Consider the following 21,365-nt stretch of genomic DNA (forward strand, 5'->3'; position numbering starts at 1 on the left):
ATTATTGACATGGCGTTTCACCTTTTCAAAAATAATTCACGTCTCTCAGTTTCTTGCACTACCAAGAGAACAAACCTTTGATGCACTTCCTGTCCTGTTTGAATGCCAAACCTGTGGATTTTTAGCAAATTTGTAATTATTTTTCACAATTCTTTGAAAGGAAGGAAACATTGTCTCTAGGAACCAAGTTTCCATTTCGGTTTCTATGGGAAGGGTTTCCTTGAAGCTCCCCACCTAAAGTTCGAGGAAGCGTAAACATGTATTTGTGGTGAGGAAAATCAGTCTTTTACTGCCGTTTTTGAGGATATAAGCAAACACGGTAAATCTTTAACCTTTTATTTTTCACTATTTTTTGCTAATATGTGTCGTTACTCTCTCAAACGGAACCGGCATTACTTTAGCAGAGTGTTTGCTGCGCTTAGTTCACGTTTAGCTTTGTGTGAACGGAATATTTCACTCGGATAATTAAAACACAAAATGACTCGTATCTGTTTTAGCTTTTATCAGTAAGGGTCTTGAACTCATTGTGAGCAGACATGCCCGGACGAACACAAATGTGAAACGACAACAGTACTTTTATTTTGAAACGTAAGCGGAATTGCCTCTTTTTTCAAACACTTTAAAAGGCTTTTCTTTATTGTACCAGACATCAAGTTCTCAGTGTATATATAACTATTATTAACTAAATACTTACAAGGTAGGGTAAAGACAGTTTTCCGGTTATGTAGGAGTGTCTGCTGCTTAACGAGTTTATAGTCAGTGTGAGACATGTCAGAGCATGTTTGATCTGTGTGGAACAATAATCAGCGATTGTGCAGCTGTAAACTTACAGTAGCAGTTAAGTCATTTTAAAATTTCTTTTTACCCACAAGTATTTAGCAGTGGTTTAAGTTGATTTCTTATTTCTGAATTAAGTTTTATTTTGTAGTTGAGCTAAAAAAAAAAACCTACAAAAACAAGTTGTTCTACTGAAAGTGAGAGAGAACAAATTATTATTAGTAGTAGTAATATTATTATCATTATTATTACAAATGTGTTGATTTTATTTCAGCAGTGTATTGCGTTTTTATATTCATGCTTTTATCCAACTTTTTAAGTCCTTATACCTTGGCTTTATATATTTGCTGATTTCAAGTACCAGTTAATACCGCTATCACATTAACACACTATTTCTCACTGTGATGAAAAGATGTGCAATCATTTTTTTATCACATGTTAGCAAGTGCATTTAGGCATGCACTCATGGTCAAGGTGACCTGCTGGAATTGAAACCAAGCATGGTAGGGTTAGAATTTGGTGAAGTCATGAATTCATCCTGCCTTGTACCAGTGGTTCAAGCTGGTGGTGATGGTGTAATAATGTAGGGGATATTTTCATGGCACACTTTAGGCCCCATTGTTTAAACTCCACAGCTTATCTGAGTGTTATCACTGACCATGTCCATCCCTTTATGACCACAATGTATCAATCTTCTGAATGCTGAATGCATCATCTCCAACTACTCAAATTGCCTTCATAGTCATCAGCCCCATCATGGATGTGCAGCCAAGAATTCTGTGATGCTATCAAAGTCTAAACATGTTATCATAGCAAGTGCAAAAGATCTTTTAACTCTTGATCTTTTACTTTAATGACGAGTGGTGTAGTAAACACGGAATACCACAGGATGAAATGGAACAGTTTAGCTCATTATCACTGTCATTCAGTGTCTATTTTTTTGTGTGTGTGTGTTGGACGTGTCGACATCTAGTCTGGATACTGGATTGTTGCGCTCTTGAGCATGTCAAGTCTTGGCTTCATCTTGTTTTGTCTGAATGTCTAAAAATATATATTCAGCTTCACACAAAATGGGGAACGCATTAAGTCCTCACATGTGGTACCAGATTTAATTCCCTCTTTTAAAGTTGTATTATTAAAAGAATCTGTTTTTTTGTTGTTGTTGTTGTTGTTGTTGAAGAACTAATTTCTCAAATGACTCATTTAATTTGTTAAATGCTGGTAAATAGAGGAATTCAAGGAAGGGCTAAACTGAGCAGACCTTTTCTTTCTTTTAACTGGTCTTACAGATTTCACCATGGACAGCACTTCCAAAACTGATGCTTCCAGTCAGTTATCTGTTGCTTCTCAGGTTCCTTTCCTTCACTTGTGTACCACATTAGAAAAAATTCAAAAGTCCAAACTCCGTCCAGAGAAATCCAAGATCCTTGGGTACTTCATTGAGAAATGGCGGGAATTTCATTCTGCCCTCCACAAAGACAACTCCAAAACTACAGACTCTTTCTATCCTGCCATGCGCCTCATAGTCCCGCCTTTTGAACGAGAGCGAATGGCATATGGCATTAAAGAGAGCATGCTGGCTAAACTCTACATTGATGTATTAGGCCTCCCAAAGAATGGCCCTGAGGCTAATAAGCTGTTGAATTACCGTGCTCCGACCACGTCCCAAGGAGAAGCTGGAGACTTTGCTGGCATGGCGTATTTTGTGCTGAAGAAACGATGCACCAGCCAAGGAAATCTCAGTATTAAAGAAGTCAACGACTTCCTGGATTCAGTAGCCACCAGCAATGCCACCAAGCAGAAAGATCTTGTCAAAAAGAGTCTGCTGCACCTCATCACCCAGAGCTCAGCTCTTGAGCAAAAGTGGCTCATTAGAATGATTCTGAAGGACATGAAGCTCGGGATCAGCAAAGAAACCGTTCTCCAAGTTTTCCACCCAGATGCTGCTGAGCTCTACAACGTCAACACAGACTTGAACAAGGTGTGCCAGCAGTTACACAATCCAGCCGTGTCCTTAAGTGAAGTCTCTATTGGACTTTTTTCTGCTTTCAAACCTATGCTGGCAGCTGTGGCTAACATCCGCAACGTGGAGAAACAGATGGGAAACAGCACTTTTTACATTGAGACAAAGCTGGATGGAGAGCGCATTCAGCTGCACAAAGACGGGGATGTGTACAAGTACTTCAGCCGAAATGCTTTTGAGTACACGCAGCAGTTTGGAGGATCCCCGTTGGAAGGATCACTGACGCCTTATATCCACAATGTTTTTAAAAGCAATGTGGTGAACTGCATTCTTGATGGTGAAATGATGGCATACAACCCGGCAGCAGACACCTTCATGCAGAAAGGGAGCAAATTTGACATCAAGAGGCTGATGGATGACTCCGAGTTGCAGACATGCTTCTGTGTGTTTGACGTGCTTTTAATAAATGATCAGAAGCTAGGCAAAGAAACTCTCAAGAAGCGACATGAGATTCTTCAGACCATTTTCACTCCAGCCAAGGGAAGGCTGCATCTGGTGCCAAAGGCTGAAGCCAGAACCATGCAGGAGGTGGTGAATGCTCTCAATGATGCTATTGACAGCAGAGAAGAGGGGATCATGGTGAAGGATCCTTTATCCATCTACAAACCTGACAAGCGAGGGGAAGGCTGGCTGAAGATAAAACCAGAATATGTGGATGGCTTGATGGATGAGCTTGACCTGCTGATTGTTGGTGGCTACTGGGGAAAAGGGAGAAGGGGTGGCATGATGTCCCATTTCTTATGTGCTGTGGCCGAAGCTCCAGAGCCTGGCGAGAAACCTTCAGTTTTCCATACCCTTTGCCGCATTGGCTCCGGCTACACCATGAAAGAATTGTATGACCTTGGTTTAAAGCTCACCAAACACTGGAAGGTCTACCGGAAAAACAACCCACCAGCATCCATCCTGTGTGGAACAGAGAAACCGGAAGTCTACATTGAACCCTGCAACTCCGTTATCATCCAGGTTAAGGCGGCTGAGATAGTCGGAAGCGACATGTATAAAACCAACTGTACTCTGCGCTTCCCCAGGATTGAGAAGATTCGAGATGACAAAGAATGGCACCAGTGCATGACACTGGCAGAGCTGGATCAGTTCCGCAGCAAGGCGTCTGGGAAACTCGCCTCTCGGCACCTTCACATTGACAACGATGAACCGCAAAAGAAGAAGCGCAAGCTGCCAGTCAAACCCAAGAAAGTGATCGGCGTCATTGACCACTTTAAGCCCCAGGACCTTTCCGGGGTGACCAAGGAAACAGATATGTTTGAGGACGTGGAGTTCTGCATCCTGAATGGCACCGAAGATCATCCCAAGTCTGAACTGGAAAAGGGTGTGGCCAGGTAACACAAGTTTTTTTTTTTTCTAGTAAATTAAATGTTAGTTTGGTATTTTAGTTAAAGAAAAAATTGTGACTGAATTAGAAATTTTGGGCAGCCAACATTTTTCTTACGTATTTAGTATTTTAAGGAATGAAATTTTTATGATTAAGTCAATTCTATCTTAAAGTAATACGCTGATATCGTGGTTGAGTTCTCACTTAATAAAGTTGTTAATAAATACATTTTATAATGTGTCTACAGGATGAAGACACATTGTAAGAAAATGTAAATGGAGAAACTTTTAATAAATGTAAACATGTGACAGCCCTGGCAGAGATACAGCTTCACTGCTTTAGCTAACAGTAGGGACTTTAAGGGTGTGTTAGCCAAGCCCTGTGAAGAAACAGGGAACTTCTGTTTCAACTTTTGTTATTATGATCACTTTTTCTGTGTTTATGTTTGAGTAAACAACATCTGGATAAGTGGAACTGTGGCGGTGCAAGTGGCACTGGCATTCAGGAGGCACTTCCTCGCTTTCTTAAATGAATTGTAATTCCAAAAGGTTCTGAACCAGTTAGAGGACTCCAATTCGACTATCTTGGACTATAGCTGGAAACAATATTATTTGTTCTGCTCTACAGCCATGGTAAGCTATAGCATAGCAGCACTAGCTTTCCATGTGTTTTAAGTTTGGTTAGAGAGGCAACAACAGGACAAGGACTTTCATTATCCACTGGATTCCAAGAGTTGGAGTCTATCCAGCTGTTGGAGGAAAGTCTCAATCTAGTTCTGTTCTCTTTATATAGCGCTATATCACAACAATAATCACCTCAAGGCACTTTAACCCTTTCACGCATAGGGGTCACTACAGTGGACAGCTATTCAAAGGCTGTTTTCTTGTATTTGTATCAGTGTTGATGGTATACTTGCACATAAACCACCACATTGGACACTGATGTGTCACTCCAAAGGTGATTTTGTCCACCTAAGTGGACATGTAAAAAACTCTTTGAAAAGTACATGTTTAAAAAAAAATGAAGTTCAGAAATCTTTTTTTCATGCCTAAAGATGAATAAAAGTACTTAAGAAAAAAATCCTGATTGAGGTTGTCATAATTCATGCATGAAAGGGTTAATTTGGAAGCCAAAGACCCTAAAATACAGAGAATAGTGAGAAAACCCCAACTCTCAGACGACCCCCTGTGAGCAAGCGATTGGTAAAACTGGTAAGGAAAAACTCCTTTTTAACAGGAAGAAACTTCAGGTGGTGGTCATGACTGAGTGTCTAATAATTAATAATTTCTTATGTAATTCCCACTTTAGGTGTGGAGGTTTTGTAGTTCAGAACCCTGGACGGGACACCTACTGCGTGGTTGCCGGTGTGGAGAACATGCGCGTGAAGAACCTGATTTCATCCAACCAGCATGACATAGTTTGGGCCACCTGGCTGCTGGAGTGCCTGGACCAGAAGGAGGTGGTTCCATGGCAACCCCGCCACATGATCCACATGTCGCCTTCCACCAGGGAGCACTTTGCCAAGGAGTACGACAACTATGGTGACAGCTACTTTGTTGACACAGACGAGCAGCAGCTGCGGGAAGTGTTCAATAGGATCAGCACCGCAGACGCATCAAACGAGGTGAATGTCACGCAGGTGGAGGAACGCTACGGCTGGGATGACCTTCCAACCAGCATGTTCAGACCGTTCACAGCATATATGGACAGATTTGCGGACATAGGAGACCCTAAAAGTGCCATACCTGCCACCTGCCTGGACACCAGGGCATTGGAGTTTTGTTACCATGGAGGAAAAGTGGTGGAAGAGCTGGAGGAAGGCGTTTCACATGTTATTATTGCAGAGGAAACAAGACTTCTGGATTTGAGAACTCTGAGGCGCTGCTTTAGGAGGAAGTTTAAGATAGTAAAAGAGACATGGGTGACTGATTCAATCAAAGCAGGGCATGTGATGAATGACACTGAATATCTGGCTTGAAGAGGCTCTTAGTGAAATACATTTAAATGGACACTCAGCATTTTTAATTTGTTCCTAATACGATTAGGAATAAACTCTTTAATAAAACCTACAGCATGAAAACTCCAACGACGCTAATTCTCAGGGTTTTCAGTTTCTGTGAGTTTTGTCTTTTGTGTTCTTATCGAGACAGCTTATTATTAATTTTAAATGAATAGGCTGCTGACTGGTTTTTCAATTTTCAAACTCAGAATCATTATGAAGGGTTCAGATGCTTTTTGGGGGAATGGGGATGGGGGTCGGTCCTTCCTTCTTTCAGATTTTTAGCCAAGCAGTTATTAAAACTGTTTCTGCAGCAGAAAGGAGATTTGCCAATTAACCAGAAATGGAAGGTTTAATTCTGACAGTAATTTCGGTGAATGATCCACATTAGAGAGCAGCAGCAAGGGAATGCTCTGCCATAATAATCTGTCCATTGTGAAGGGGCGCTCCAGTGGTTTCATGTTTCACTTTAGTTAAGCTGACGGACTTGTGAGAGAGAGATTAAGAAAATAATGGTTCAAATTGAACCTGGAAAAACTGACTCGTGTTTCCCATGATTCCACAGTGTATTTGATTTGCTCGACCTTAGCCTCTAAATATCCATTTTCTCCAAACCCATTGGGAAAACATCAAATCTGAGGTTGTTTAGCCAGTTAAGTTTGGAGCCTTCCCTCCAGAGCCTAAGAAGACACTCAACATGATCATAGACTGTAAATGAAAGATGTGCATGGCCACTGTGATTTTTACTCATTGGTATCTAAAGTTCACAGCAAGCCACATTATTTTCCAGATAATAAATATGCTCCAAAAGGAACCAGCAGCAGGATTCTTTCAGTTACATAAATGAATGAAATTTTTGGCTATAGCTATATGTGTCACATCTTACCCATATCCAGACTGGTGAGTTACTGAAACATTTACCTCCTGTTCAGTTGTCATAGAGGGAAAGAGTATCCATAGAGACCCAAACACTTTGTGCGCCAGGCTAGAAGCATGATTTTTAATAGTGTAGAGTTATAAATTTTAGCATTGAAGTTTATGGCGAGTTACCAAGAGGCAACATCCAGGGTTTAAAGATTAAGCTGGAGTGAAAGTGTTCCTCTAATGGCCATTTGACGCTGGCTCCAAAAGTGAGTCAGTCCACACTGACGCCCATGTTAAAATGCCCAACTTTACAGAATTACCACAGCCTAGTACAAATTTTTTTTAATATAAATTTAATATAATCAATCCATTTGGATACTTGAATGAGAGGTGTCCAGATACAAGCCATCTGCTGCCGTCTCACTTTCATTAATTGGACTTGTGTTTGCGTGTTACTGTCTGTGCCCTTTGTAATAGAAAGATGTGACAGGTAATACAACCTGCTCTGTGGTACAAACGATCAAAGTTTGTGCTTCGGTTTTATTAGCCTGCTACTTGTGTGTTTGTGAATACAGCCGGTTAACTAAGCCTGCTACCATTAGCTGAAAACTTCTTCCTTTTGTCCAAGTACAGTAACTTCTGGCTCCACAAAAGTGATAGCCAGATGCTAATGTTGAGGCATCACAGTAGCTATATTCATCTTTGGGATTGATTTGCTTTTGGAACAAGTCCCAAGTGGCTTTAGAGGAACTGTAGTTTTTGGCACTTTCACGTGGCCTTCACGTGGAGGTCGTTGCGTGTTCATGACAAGTGAAGACAATTTCACGTGGTGTCCTTTAATGTAAGAAAAATGTCTTGAACTGCTCCTGTTTTTTTGTGCTCTTGTGTCTTTGTCATTATGTATGAAGTACGACTCTAATAAATAATCCTGAAGGGGTTTGAAATACAATTTGTTAATAATTTTCTTAAAGACAACATCTGTGTGAAGTGATGGCCTTTGCCTCAGCTCTTCAACAAGGGACCACACGGGGGGCACGTTAAAATTGGCTCAGCTCAAGGCCCTCCAACAAAGATGTGGCCATGTTTTCCTGCCTTCAAAAATGTCACTGATGAGTCTTGGGAGTCTTTGATATGTTCTAACCTTCATTAGCATCATCTCTAAGGTGCAGGCAGCTGCCTGTGGCGCCCTGGGCTTTGTTATGTGTAAATGCCGCATGAATACATTTTTAAAGTATAAGTGATGAGACACCTCTTCCTAATCATATACTGTGAATAATGGCCTGTTGTTAACACGTTGTTAGATTCCCTGTAGAGTTGTTGCATAGTTTTGCAATTAAAATTCTATGCTTAAGATATTGATAAAGATTAAGGCATGTTTTTTCAGCAAAGTCTTCTGCCAAATTTGTCAAAATAATAGATAAAAACTGTCTTCATTAGTAGTTAAAAAAAATATTATGTGCTTCAATGTGCACTCTGTAACCCAACGCCCACTCTGCACTATTTCCAGGTGATGCCGAGTGAGCGTTTGAGTGACAGGCTTTAATTAGAGGTACTCAACCAGCTCTTTTTCCTGTGCAGTTTTGTGAGTACGAAGTGCCGCCGTTGGTCCCCTAAAAGGACTCACAGGAGCAGATTATCAGTCCCGACGATCTGGAGATGCAAACATCTGCTGTAAATCCAGCATTGCTGAAATATGATGTCCCTAATGGGATAAATGCTCTCATTAGGCTGGCTGCAGCTTTTGGAGAGCTGCTACCAGCAGCAGCACCCAGGACAGAAGCAGAAGACAAATGGTTTGGAAGCAACTCCTGGACCACCAGTACTGCACGCACTCAGGGGAAGTAAATGAGCTAGTAATAAGACCAAACACAGGTTCACGGCTGCAGGGAGGGTTTGTATGAGTCTGCAATTAGTACGGCCTGCCCTCAGTGAAAGTAACAGCCAAACACGGCAGTAAATCAAGCTCTGGTTGGTGCTTCCTAAGGATGGCATTTGACTGCTAGTAGGTAAATTAGGAGACACAGATGCCTTGGGGAGCGGGGTGTCTGGACAAGGCATCCAGTGTAAAAGTCTGCCCAATCAAATGTGCACTGGCGAATCCTTGTGAATAAGGGAGCAGCCAAAATAGGTTTGGGTAAATACAAACTATAGAGCGCAGAGTAATGTGTGGTTTGATTAAGAAGAAACAAAAATGTAGACACATGCGTATGATGTCATAAAAAGCGGATCCCTAATATGGTCAGGTCAAGCACACATACAGCTACAGCTCTGAGCACAGATGGTTTGCTGTTCTGACCAGGGCTGGACTGGGACAAAAAATCGGCCTGGGCATTTTGACTAGAGACCGGCCCACCAGGAATATTATAGGAAAGGCCATAAAGCCTTTGAATGAAAACAAACGCTGTTGTGACAGTCATGTACACTGTCTTGTTGGTATATGTATGATTTCTATACATTTTACGTCAGATAAAAACTTTGGTTGTAAGATTCAGATAATTATTTAATAAAAGCGAGACATTTTAAATGAGAATAAGAAAGAAAAGTATTTCTTTGTGCCCTCCTCTCCCTGTTAATGCCCTACCTGCCCCCCTGGCAAAACTTTGCTAGACCCGCCCCTGCACAGTTACCAGCTGTCAGCTACACAGAAAAGGATCCTGGTGTTATTTGTCTCTCAGAAACAGTTTATAACTTCCCTTCAACTCATTCATGTCACCTAAAAGGTAAACCTGTTTCTCTATCACCTGTTCAGCTCTGATGATTCAGTAAGGACATCTCCTGGTTTCATCTTCATGTTTCCCTCTCACCACATATCCAAATTGTTTATACCGTTACTACAAAAAATAAATAAAAAATAAAAACGAAAAATCACCATTTGCCCGGTGGGCCGATGGCCAGTCCAACTATGGTTCTGACCTGCTGTTTGCAAGGATTGGCCAATCAGAAGAAAGTTGGCTTACAGGAGAGTAGCTACAAGACAATAGATGAACCACTTGCTTTGACGCTTAATCATGCAAAGCTACTCTAGCGAAGTAGAGCATAAACATACTGAGAACAAAAGCACCAATAAGTCATCAATAAGTTAGAGGTTTAGACAAAAAAGATCAGTTATTAATGTATTCTGAATTAAAAGCTACAACCAAGTTCAGTTAGCTTTTTTCATTATTTGTTTACTGTGTGTTTTAGTAGGCTTTAGAGCTGTTTGTTGGCGGTTTAGCCTTAAGACACAGGTCAGCGGTTTCTTGTCAGAGGATAAAACCACGTGACCAACCTGTCTGAAATGTCCAGTCCAATAAGAAATAAAATAGTTTTCAGAAAAGCTTCTGAACGACTTATAATTGATACAGAACACTCACACATAAAATGCTAAGTCCCTATACTTATATTTATTTAGTTACATTTCTATGAATTTTATGCCCAGCAATATTCTTTTCTTTAAAGAGTTTTATTTCAGAGCTTTAATTCTGAAGTCACACTTCGAATATTTCTGGTGAAATTTTAGCACGGTCTGTTTGACTTGATGCGCTTTTGCACAGAGAGATGAGGCGACTGTGGTGCGCGCGCATAACGTCAGAGCTGGAGATGTTTGGTCAAATCGCGTTAATTAAGTAGCACCATACCGGATGTTAATCGAAATTACCGACAAAATAAAACACAAGCTAGGTTTCAACGTTTAAATGTGATATTCTGTATTTGTAATGTAATAATAATAATGATAATAATAATAATATGATTGTGCCTTGGTTTGTTACATAATGCTAAATTTTTCAAATTATTGTGTTTTTTTTATTTTCATTATTTTGCTTGAAACATTCTTTTCCTGCTTCATTTCATTTAAATAAAGAGGTTGGGTATTGGTAGTTTAACATTTTCTGAAGGTTATGAATGTGTGGTTGAAGGCTTCCAGAATAAATCTAAAGCGGATCCAAGGCAGAAGACTTTATTTTTTAAATTAATTTTACTTCTTTATTTCTTGTTTTAATTTATTAATTTATTTATTGTTTGATTTTTTTTTAAATTGTGTTGATTTATAAACATTTTCTTAAAAAAATTCAGTAGCCTTAAAAACAAAACAAAAAACCCTCATTTTGGAAGCATCGCGTGCCATGAATGTCTAAAAAGCGGGAAAGCTGTTAAAACGAATCACTAGGAGCGACTAAAACGAGCCTTTATTTTGAGCGGCGTGACCGGAAATGCCGCCCGTTATCGTCGCCGCCTTCACCCAGCTTCCAGCAAACACACAGCATCTCTTAGCGAACATGGCGGCAACTTGACAACGGCAGCGAGCTGAGGATGGTGAGGGCTTGAAAAAGAAAAAAGAGGTCTGTCACAGGCTGTAGGCCCATCCGCCGACACAAAGGCATACAGCTTCGCCATGTTGGAAGAGGATAGCGCCTTTGTCCCTGCACGACCGAGGCCGGGGGAAACGTAAACGCGTCGGGAAGTGTTTCTAAAAACGGAGTCGAGGCTACGCAGAGGAGCGGAGCGGCGCGGCGCGGAGGAGAGCTCGGGGCGGGCGGGCGGGAGGACAGCGGCTTCACCGGTCAGCCATGGAGGATGCGGCCCGTGGTCGCCAGCGTTTGATTTCCCACCCGACCCACGCTCCTTTTAATGGGAATTACCGCTGATAGCAAAGGCAAGCCGGGACAACCCACCGCCCGACACTTGAGGGGAGGAAAACGCGAAGCGGACCCGACGTCAATGACTGTTGCGGCAGAGGAGCCCCCACGGTGGAGTCGGCCGGTTCCCAAAATATGACCAGGGGTGCTGGGACGTGTTGGCAGCAAGAAGATGACGACGGCTTCCAAATCTGGCTAGAGCCCCCCCGCGACAACCAAAAGCCATTCACCGACTCAGAGAGGGCGCAGAGATGGCGACTGTCCTTGGCATCCCTCTTGTTCTTAACCATCCTCCTCTCTGATCACCTGTGGTTCTGCGCCGAGGCCACGCTGGCCCGGACCCGGGACAAGTTCGCATCCACCCACCCTTTGTCACCTCAGACATACTCAGCACACAGCAGCCTCAGAGGAAACCCAGATGATATTTTTATAGGAAACTCTACCAAACATTTGTGGCGGCTCGAAACTTGCCACCGGGATAGTTTATCTAACGACTGCTTTACTTTCTTGGATGCCGACGAGTTGTGCAGGGGCCTTTCCGACAGAGAGGGGACGCGGGCTGTAAATATGAGCAATTTGTACCTTTCCTTTTGTAACTCCTACTCCCTGCTGGATTTGTTGTACGGCTCGACGAGTCCGGACAATTTGAACTGCAGCCTCGACGCGCTCGGCGACGGCGACGCGAACCGCTGCAGTCTGTGCGTCCAGGCGTACCAGCGCTACGACCAGCACGCCCAGGAGAAATACGAGGACTTTGAGCTCCTCACTCAAAAATACGAGCCGGGGGCATATTCGGTGAGGACGTGCATGGAGCAGTGCAAGGTAGGCTGCAAACAAACAAATAAAACCTGCAAGAAAAGAGAGGAACAAACAAACAAACAAAAGGGATGGGGTGGGAGGGTGTTGGGGAGAGGGGGGTGATGTGGTGGTGGCCATCTGTTGATTTGGGCCCGGATAGATGCCAGTTTTGTGGTCCTCCTCCTCCTCCTCCTCTTGTCGCCATGGAGACGGATGACAGATTCAAGGAGACTCCCGGCTCCGGGCCTCATGTTCATTCATCTCCTCATCGTGTTTAGGCCCCATGCTAATGTGCAGATGGAGGCCTTACTCGTGTGTGTGCGCCCCATCCCCACAGTCCTCCCTTTTACAAGCTTGTGCACTTCATAATACCGGAGAACGCATATGGTTAAGTAAGACCACTGGATAATTTAATGCAGTGGTCCAATTTAACCCCCCCCCCCCAAAGAAATGTGTCTGCTCTTTAAATGTACAGGTGCCCTTGTAGCTCACCTGGTTGAGCAGGTGGCTCAGTCCGCTGCTGATCATTGTCTTCTGGTCTCCCTACTGGCTCCCCCCCAGGAAAGGCACATTTAATGAGTCCTGCGTTTTCTAACAGCCCAGGTTGTCTTTGTCTGTTCTGTTAATCAGTTGAAATCAAAATCGCATAAGTCTTTGGAACTACACAGCAGTATTTTACTACTTGAAGTCTAGAAGTGCTTTAAATTTCCAGATGCTGCCAGCATGTTTAGCGGCTCATTTGACCAAAAAATTGGAGTAATTATGTACCAGCCATCAAGCAGGGCCAGATCAGACCCTTCCTCGGGCCTGTTTTGGCCACTGTGCCGCATGGTTGACACTCCAGTTTTATGGCCTTCTAACAGTTTAATGATCAGGAATGAGGCAGGCACCTTATGCAAACAACTCTAGGATCCCTGTGTGTGTGTTTGTGTGTTGCTGCAGTCTGCCAGGTGTTCACCACCACTGCCCCACTCCATATCAAGAGTGTTTCATTACAGTCAAGAGGTGGTTTCCCTGCCTAATGTGCCGGAAGTCTCCTTCCCGCTGCTGTTTGCTTATCTCCATATCCGCACACACACACACACACACACACACACACACACACACACACACACACACAAGCAAACGGCCTCGCGTTGGCTCCACTGTTTGATCGTTTACCATGTCCTGACAGAGCACTGCAAGGTTAATGTGGGCTGTAATGGGTGCCCGGTTAAGAGCTGCCTCTGACAGTCAGTCGGTTCAGCACCATGGAGCTGTCCACAGTGCTGAATGGCGCTCCCCGGCTCCATTCACAGAAGCCCTGGCCAATCCCAGATGGCCTCCATTCACCCAACCAGCGGCAGAGACACAAGCACAGGCGTCAAGTGAAAAATCTAACCAGGCCATCTGCCTGCTTATACAAACCCGATGTGTGGCATGCACAGGAGCGGGGCCTAGTTTGGAAAAAGTAGCTAGGATCTAGGGGAAGGAAACGTGAAAAGGCAAACCAAATCCCTTTTGTGTGCATTTGCAGTCAGCAAACTATGATTCACTTTCTTCTTTATATCTCTGTTCTATTGAATGTCTTAATGCTGGTAAAGACAGCAGCCTTTTTTAGGTACAATAATGCATATTGTTGCATATAAACACTCTGATTCTTTGAGTGCAGAAAGGCGTTGGAGGCAGCTGCTCTTGAATTTATCTCCTGCACAACAGTGGATCAGGATTTATTTTCTTTCTTGACAGTTTTGCTGTCAGTGTTTAAAGCCAGGCTCCATATTCAGTCTGCTGTTACAAGTCTCTTTATATTTGGAGTATTTGTGGGATCTCGATACATATTTGGATTAGCTACAAAAATACATACAAAAAATGCATCTGATAGATTTTTTTTGCTGAGCAAGACACTTAAAGACACCTTGGGTGTTTTTTGGATAAAAGATACAAGTAGCACAGAGATCAATTCCAAGTCTCAAAGCCTGTATCAGAGGCTAGTTTTTGACAATATAAGAACAAACCGAATGGATTTATTGTTCTGCTTAGTATTTTTAGCTGGACAAAATTTATGCATTTTTAGTGCACGTGAGGATCAACAAAGGCTACACACAATTGTGTGACAACAAGCATCTCGAGGTTAACAACACTGGAATGTGATCCAGGAAAAAAAAAGTCAGGTTTCATCATCTGCAGTTAAAACTCTTACAATACTTACAATAAGGGGAACAATAGCAAACGTGCATAAAAAAAAACAGTACGAAGCTGTTCATTAAAATATATTTGAGCAGTTTGTATAAATAGATTTACAAATGTACAATAAATGCAAAATCATATACAGAATAACATTCTGACCCTGTGCAGCCAACCGAGTCTATACAAGTGAGCAAAATGCACAATGTTTAAATTGAATGGCATCAAATTTAATCAGTGAAAGGGGCATCCATAAAATGGAAATCCCAGTAGGCGGTTATTATAATAGGCTACAGGAAGCAGCTCAACATTCATTCTTCAATTCTTCAATTTCTAGTGTATGAATCCAAAATGCTCTTCTTTTTAACAGTAATCTGTCTGCATTCCCACCACTTTTAGGAGTAATTGTAACCACTATTTCTATTTCTGTATGTATGTTAGGTAAATTTTCAATGTACCAGGGTACATTGAAAATTTTACAGTGTGTGAAAATTTAACCATTCACACATGGGTAATAACTTAGTTATGTAAAATTATACTTTTCTTGACTCTTAACAGCCAGTGGAGTGACTTTTCTACAAAGGACTCAGGTCGAACATCCAAAGGATGCAAAACTTATGCTCATTACTAAGTGCCCTGCTGCACTGCCTCTTTGTTGATGCGAGCATCAACAGTGAGCATTACTAGCTAATAGTAGCGTAGAAAGAGTCCACTAACCTGAGTGACAAATGGCTGACTCGCAGCGCCAACAATTGGCTTCAAAGTGCTACTGACAGTATCAGTTGCTAAGTTGGGTATCAAGTCTGTGTTAGCAGTCAAGCTAATGTTAGCTACAGGGATGTGCAGAACTAGTTGACTAAACGACTAATGGTTGCTGTTGTCAGTAGTCGGGACCGGACGTACTAGTCGTTAAATCTAATTGTTAACATTTGAATTGATGCCCAGTCCTAAATGTTATGCAGCCAGCTGCCACCAGATAGAGCACTGAATTTAAGAAACACCATGAATGGATCTTTTTGTCAACAGTATTAGAGATCACAGATACAAGCGGTGAAAATGAGCTTTTTCCGAAGGGTGGATGGGCTCTCCCTCAGCGATAGGGTGAGGAGTTCAGTCAATCGGGAGATGCTCAGATTAGAGCAGAGTAGTCCTCCACATTGAAAGGAGCCAGCTGAGGCTGTTGCCTCCTGACTTTTTGTTTTTTTCAAAAAATATTTCAGTAATACACGAGCATCTTTTGCAGTAATATCTTTTCATATCATATTTAACATCAGCTTATTTTATGTGTTTTTCTTCTTCCCTGTCTGTTTGGAGTATTATGTACAACGCTCATAATGGGCCAGTTACGTCGCATAGTTCAATATTGAAGAAGTCATATATTAATGGTTTCAAATGCCATTGTTTAAACAGTTTTTGACATTAAATTATTCTCAAATTGAACTTTATATCTGAATGTTTCTTAGTGTAAGACTAGTCGTTTAGCCTAATTGATTTTTTCAAGTAAAAGATTAGTTGCCAGGATTATCCCTAGTGATCTAATATTAGCTAAAAGAAAGCCAGTTTTATCTACCAAAACCGGTTTGACCTAACCGGCTAAACGCGGCTAAGCCAACAGCAACATCAGCAGTGTTTTTCATTCATATAGAATTTTTTTTTTCTCTCAGCTCAGAACCGACTCAGTGCTGTTTTTTTCAGACTAATGTTAGCTAAAGCTAGTGTGCTTGCTCACATGGAAAAATACTGTCTTGAGTGGACAAAGCTAGCTGTTTTATCCAAACACCCAGGGCTGATCTGGCATCTTGGCTGTCCATTTTCACATTACTTTATGAGTTTAATGTTACTAACCAACCATCACCAGATTTGTGCAGTGTAGATAAGTTACAGCAGACTCACTGTATGTCACTAGCAAAATCATATCTGAGTATAAAGGCTAGTTGACTAGTCTGCCATATTTGCTTCATCAGCCAGGCTGTGGGTGTCATTGATAATACGAGTGTTAAGGAGGTTGTTAGGTCCACGAGTTGGACTAAATGATATCTGGAGAAAATAAGAATGTAGAGTCATAGTGTAAAGGAAAATAAACAGCTGATCTTTCTGGAATATTGAAGTTTCCTGCCATAAGTGTGAGACGGCTGTGCGTTTTACTCCAGCCGCCATGTCTGACATTCTTTCTTCTCCCCTGCTGAACTCAAGCCCTGCTCATGATTTCATGTTTTAGCCACTGCCAGTCTTCAGGCCCATTCTTCACACTCACCTCTTGGCATTTGAAGGGAAAACAGTCATTTAGTCAAGCTGCTAATTTCTTTAACAATGACCCTTCTCTGTCACCTTCTAGATTATAGGGTTGCCCGAGTCCTCCGTATGGTACGGAAAGAGAAGCATGACTCAAAGGATAATATCGAGCTCTTGTTGAGTTAATGGCTACCTGCCTCGGAGAAACCTAGCGGTTCAACTTGTGTGCCCGCTCAGACGGAAAAGTGTGAAAACATTAAACAAACAGAGGCCTGAATCACTGTCTGGTGCACGGTTAACAGTGCAGACAGGTACAGCAGGCGTTTGCTAGAGGACAGTCTCTGACATTTCGAGCGAGGATATTTGACATGGAGAGTTGCGTTTGTTGTGCAGGAGTGTCTCCAGTGGTCCGCAGGTGGTGCTTTGATTCCTCTCGCCTGAGGTGAAACATCACACAGCAGACACGGCAAGTGTGCTGTTCCTCACAATGGGATCCTCCATCATCGGACTCTGTGAAAACCCACCATTCATCCTGACAGCAGGGCGGGCTTGGAACATACAAACCGGGGCAGATGCACTGACCAGCGGTATTTTCCAGCTTTTGTTTTTTTCTTTTTTTTTTCATCTCGAGCGTGAACCAAAATGTCAGACTCACTCAGACTTTTACAGGAAACAGTGAAGCGCTCCAGAAAGCATTTGACTGGAAAATGACTGTTAGCTAACAAAGGCAAGGGGTCACATTAATTAGGGTGTTTCCTACTCTGGAAGCAGGTGCACAAAACTCACGGTTTGCTATGAGCCTTGTTTTTAAAGTGGTGTTCAGTAAGTTTTGTAAAAGCTGGGAAAATGAGAAGACCGGTTGTCTGTCTCTGTGTTAGCCCTGTGAGACTGGCGACCTGTCCAGGGTGTACCCTGTCTCCTTCGCTACCGGTGCTGGGACACACTCCAGCCTCCTTGCAACTCGATTCTGGACATTATTTAAAAAAGAACATCATGCTATGTTCAGTAAGAGTTGAAACTAGAGATTGACTCTGTGAACTCGTCAGAAAAATCTTTACTGAGGTCACAGTTTGAGGGAGCCAGAGACTCATTGTAACCATAGATCTCTATAAAACTAGACTTCTTATTGAAACCAGAGGAATTCTCAAGAAAGTTCATTTCTGGGGCATATTTTAAATGATCTCAATTGAGCAAAGTGCTGTAAAAGCTATACAGAATATACACTATATATATATATATATATATATATATATATATATATATATATATATATATATATATATATATATATGACAGTCATCAAAGCAACCATAAAGATACACTGTAAGTCAAACAAAATAAGTAAATAAAACAGTTTGCATAAGAAGAGCCAGAGTAATCTGCTCAACTAGACCCGAAAGCAAGCGAGAACAAATAGGTTTTTAAAAGTGTTTTAAAACGATTAAGAGACTTGACAGCTCTTATGTGAAAAGATAAGTTGTTCCAAAGATTAGGAGCCACCACTGAAAAGGCTCTCTCGCCTCTGCTTTCAAGCCTGCATCTAGAAAGAGCACAGACCTCAGTGCTCCTGCAGGATTGTACGCCTTCAAAAGTTCTGTTAAGTGAGGGAGCGCCAAACTACTGAGATCCTTAAAAACAAGCAATAAAATTTTAAACTGGATACTGAAATGGACTGGAAGCCAGAGGAAGGAGGCCAGTATAGGTGAGCTGCTGCTTGGAGGTGATAATGACTGGATTATTCTCTCAAAATCATGTGGCGTGACGTAGGTAAAGGTAACCTCACTGAGGAGCCTGAACTTGATATAGACTTCTGCAGGAAATCGACGTCTTTCTCAGGAAGTGCACGCGAGGTTATTTGGAAGTTTACAGCGTGGGGTTAAAAAGAGTTTCCCGTTATGTCACAATTACAGCACAGTTTCCAGTTAAAGCATAATTCATGCATTAGTTGAAAGAAGCTGATCTTAACAAGAGAGCTAATCTGTTTATCACACTGTCAAAAATCACAACAAGGTTCCTTGCAACCGGATGACAGTAATCGGCTAAAAGTGTTTCCTCCAAGTTTGTGTTTTGCTTTTGTTCAGATTGAGGAATTTCATCTTCAGCCATCATTCTTACTTTTGATCTTTTAAAAAGATTGCAGGTTAGCAACACTTCTGTATTGGCATTGCTTTAGAGGCTCAGAAGCTCCAAATATCTTTCATGGATTAGAGATATTTCGGGTTCTGGCTTCACCTGTTATGGCCAATTAGGTTGTTTGTTTAATCAAATACGGCTGGACCATATCATACCGTTCACGGTAATAATGTTGGGCAATGATAAGAAAATGAAAATATCGAATATGGGTAAAACGCGCATGCGCCAGTGCCTTTGTTTTCATACGCACATGGCGGAAAAAGCATGGCGGCGACGGAGAATGAGAAGGGCGGAAGCGGATCGTTGAATGAAACAGATGAACCAGAATTGGTTTGTCAAAATGGTGCAACTTCAGTGGTGTGGAACTGGTTTGGCTTACTTCCGTCAGATACACAACAAAGCACTATTTTTGGTAGAGCATGCTAGCGGGCCGTCGTTATTACCGTGTTTTTCGGAAAATAAGGCACACTTAAAATCAATCCTTTGATTTTCTTAAAAATCAAAAGTGCCCCTTATAATCCCGAGTGCCTTATTTATGTAATTCTGGTTGTGTTTACTGACCCCGAATCAATTTTATGTGGTAAAAATCTTTCAAAAATGTTTTAGTACGACTTTCATAAGCTACAAAGCCGCACCACTTGATGGATTGTTGGAGCATTAATGCTACCGTAGTCGGGAACTCGTGGAGTGATACGTACTGTATTTCAACATAATATTACCGTATTGTGTGTGTATAACCTCTTTTTAAGTTTTGTGGATATTATACATGGTTAGGATATGCTCAGGATATGATGGCCCATTTCCCCTGGAAATGTGTTTTGGTTAAATTGTCAGCAAGAAATTTGCATTTGCACTGTTAAATTTGTATATAGCTTTAATGCACATAAAAACAGCTGCTTGTTTAAGTGAAAATACATTGATGGGATTTTTTTGCACTAATAAAGTTGTGAAGTTGTAAAGTATTTTGTCTTGCGTCAATTATATTGTCAGTTATATCGTTATCGCAAATTTGGAAATATATATCGTGATAAATAGTTTTGGCCATATTGCCCTGCTCTATAATCAAATTTGAATTCTCCTTACACTGTCCTAACAAGCATCATGTTGGATTCAGTAAGAATGCAAACTTCTGTCTGAGCCCATAAACATTTCACTGTAAACATCTATACAACTTTTTGTAATAAGAATGCTGGTTTTAGGCATTTAAGGAGCTTGGAAAGCAAAGCATTTAAGTTTCTTGAAGACGTTTCATCTGAGAAGCTTCTTCAGTTCTAAGAGCAACTGGTAGAGAGTCCCCGATTTTAAGCCCTATGGGAGTGTCCCCAAGAGGGTCATGGACCCCCTATTGATCCTCTGCCTAATCACACGAGCCAGGTTGTGAAAACAGGTGTAGGTCACAATTAGCCAAGGTTTCGGGTGAACCCATTGTGAAACCTAGCTCCACCCTATCATGTGAGGTCAAATGGCCCAGGATGTGGGTGTTAAGGTGTCTGGGAAGGGATCTCAAAACTGGATTATAGATGGCAGACAGTTGGTGTCGCAAGCCACCTCCTCTGTTCAAAGATAGTCGTTCACAGTGGACATAGATGGCTTTTTTAGACACCTTTACAATGGCTTCACTTTTCAGGCCTTGATCCAGAGGCTAAAGTTGGCTCGAACGGGAAAGACGTGCAAATTACTGTTGAATGCGTTCATTTTAATGAGTCTGGCCTTATTTCCAGTTGCATGGAGTTACTTGCTCAGTAATAAGAACATAATACCCACAGCATGGTTACACACTTTTTCCCCCTTCTCATCTCTGCGATGCCTTCATGGGGCAGATGTAAATAAAGCTGGAGTTGTGGTATTCCGCATGTAGCCTGGAATATAGAAGAGGAGCAAGCATTAATGGATTAGTGTTTTCTTAAGTGGCAGGTCATTTCAAATGTAACATTTCAAACAGCTCAACAAATAAATCACCAAACACACAAACTCTTTCTGCGCAGTGACTGCTCAAAACGTTAATGTGCTCCACTCTAAGAGATAAAGATGCAAGAAAGCCAGGACAGGAGAGGAAGAGGAGATTATTTTCAAAGCTTATGGAGTCACAGCAAGTGAAATTTGATAAACTGGAAAATGAAAGCTTACAAGCGACGTATTATTTCACTTTGGAGATTTTCAATTCAGATGTGTTGTGGAATTATTATACAAACTCATACTAAGCTGGAGTTTTGCAAAGGTTGCATGGATATAGTGTACCGGGCAGTTTTGTGCAGGTTAGTTTGCAGTACTGTGGAGAAGTTTACTGCAGTGACTGGTACAGAGCTGGCTGTGGTGCTCAGGTCAGTGCTAGGCTACATCAAGGGTAGCGGACACTAACTTATATTTAAGGTGGTGATGTTAATTAGATTCACCCAGTTTTTATAGAGCTTATTAATTGAAAAATCA

General features: G+C 41.8%; 2 protein-coding genes across 2 annotated transcripts in view; both read left to right on the forward strand.

Annotated features, from left to right (window-relative positions):
* The first annotated feature begins 220 nt into the window (after positions 1 to 220).
* Positions 221 to 8,240, forward strand: lig4 (ligase IV, DNA, ATP-dependent). The gene is made up of 3 exons (XM_063467356.1): positions 221 to 319; positions 2,067 to 4,137; positions 5,439 to 8,240. Exons 2-3 carry the CDS (start codon positions 2,075 to 2,077, stop codon positions 6,106 to 6,108), a joined length of 2,733 nt encoding a protein of 910 aa, XP_063323426.1. The 5' UTR covers positions 221 to 319; positions 2,067 to 2,074; the 3' UTR covers positions 6,109 to 8,240.
* A 3,265-nt stretch (positions 8,241 to 11,505) lies between these two features.
* nalf1a (NALCN channel auxiliary factor 1a) overlaps positions 11,506 to 21,365 on the forward strand; it is a 50,877-nt gene continuing 41,017 nt past the window's right edge. Inside the window, exon 1 of the mRNA XM_063467078.1 lies at positions 11,506 to 12,431. Within this exon, the coding sequence (XP_063323148.1) occupies positions 11,745 to 12,431 (687 nt within the window). The 5' untranslated portion in view covers positions 11,506 to 11,744. The remainder of the gene's footprint in view (positions 12,432 to 21,365) is intronic.

This window comes from Pelmatolapia mariae, linkage group LG23 (genome assembly GCF_036321145.2).
Source record: "Pelmatolapia mariae isolate MD_Pm_ZW linkage group LG23, Pm_UMD_F_2, whole genome shotgun sequence".
NCBI lineage: Eukaryota > Metazoa > Chordata > Actinopteri > Cichliformes > Cichlidae > Pelmatolapia > Pelmatolapia mariae.

Bases quoted from the DNA above. Each gene is read 5' to 3' on its own strand.
- lig4 (XM_063467356.1), top strand. From the start codon at position 2,075: ATGGACAGCACTTCCAAAACTGATGCTTCCAGTCAGTTATCTGTTGCT. The intron at 4,138-5,438 runs GTAACACAAGTT...TTCCCACTTTAG, and splicing joins CTGGAAAAGGGTGTGGCCAG to GTGTGGAGGTTTTGTAGTTC.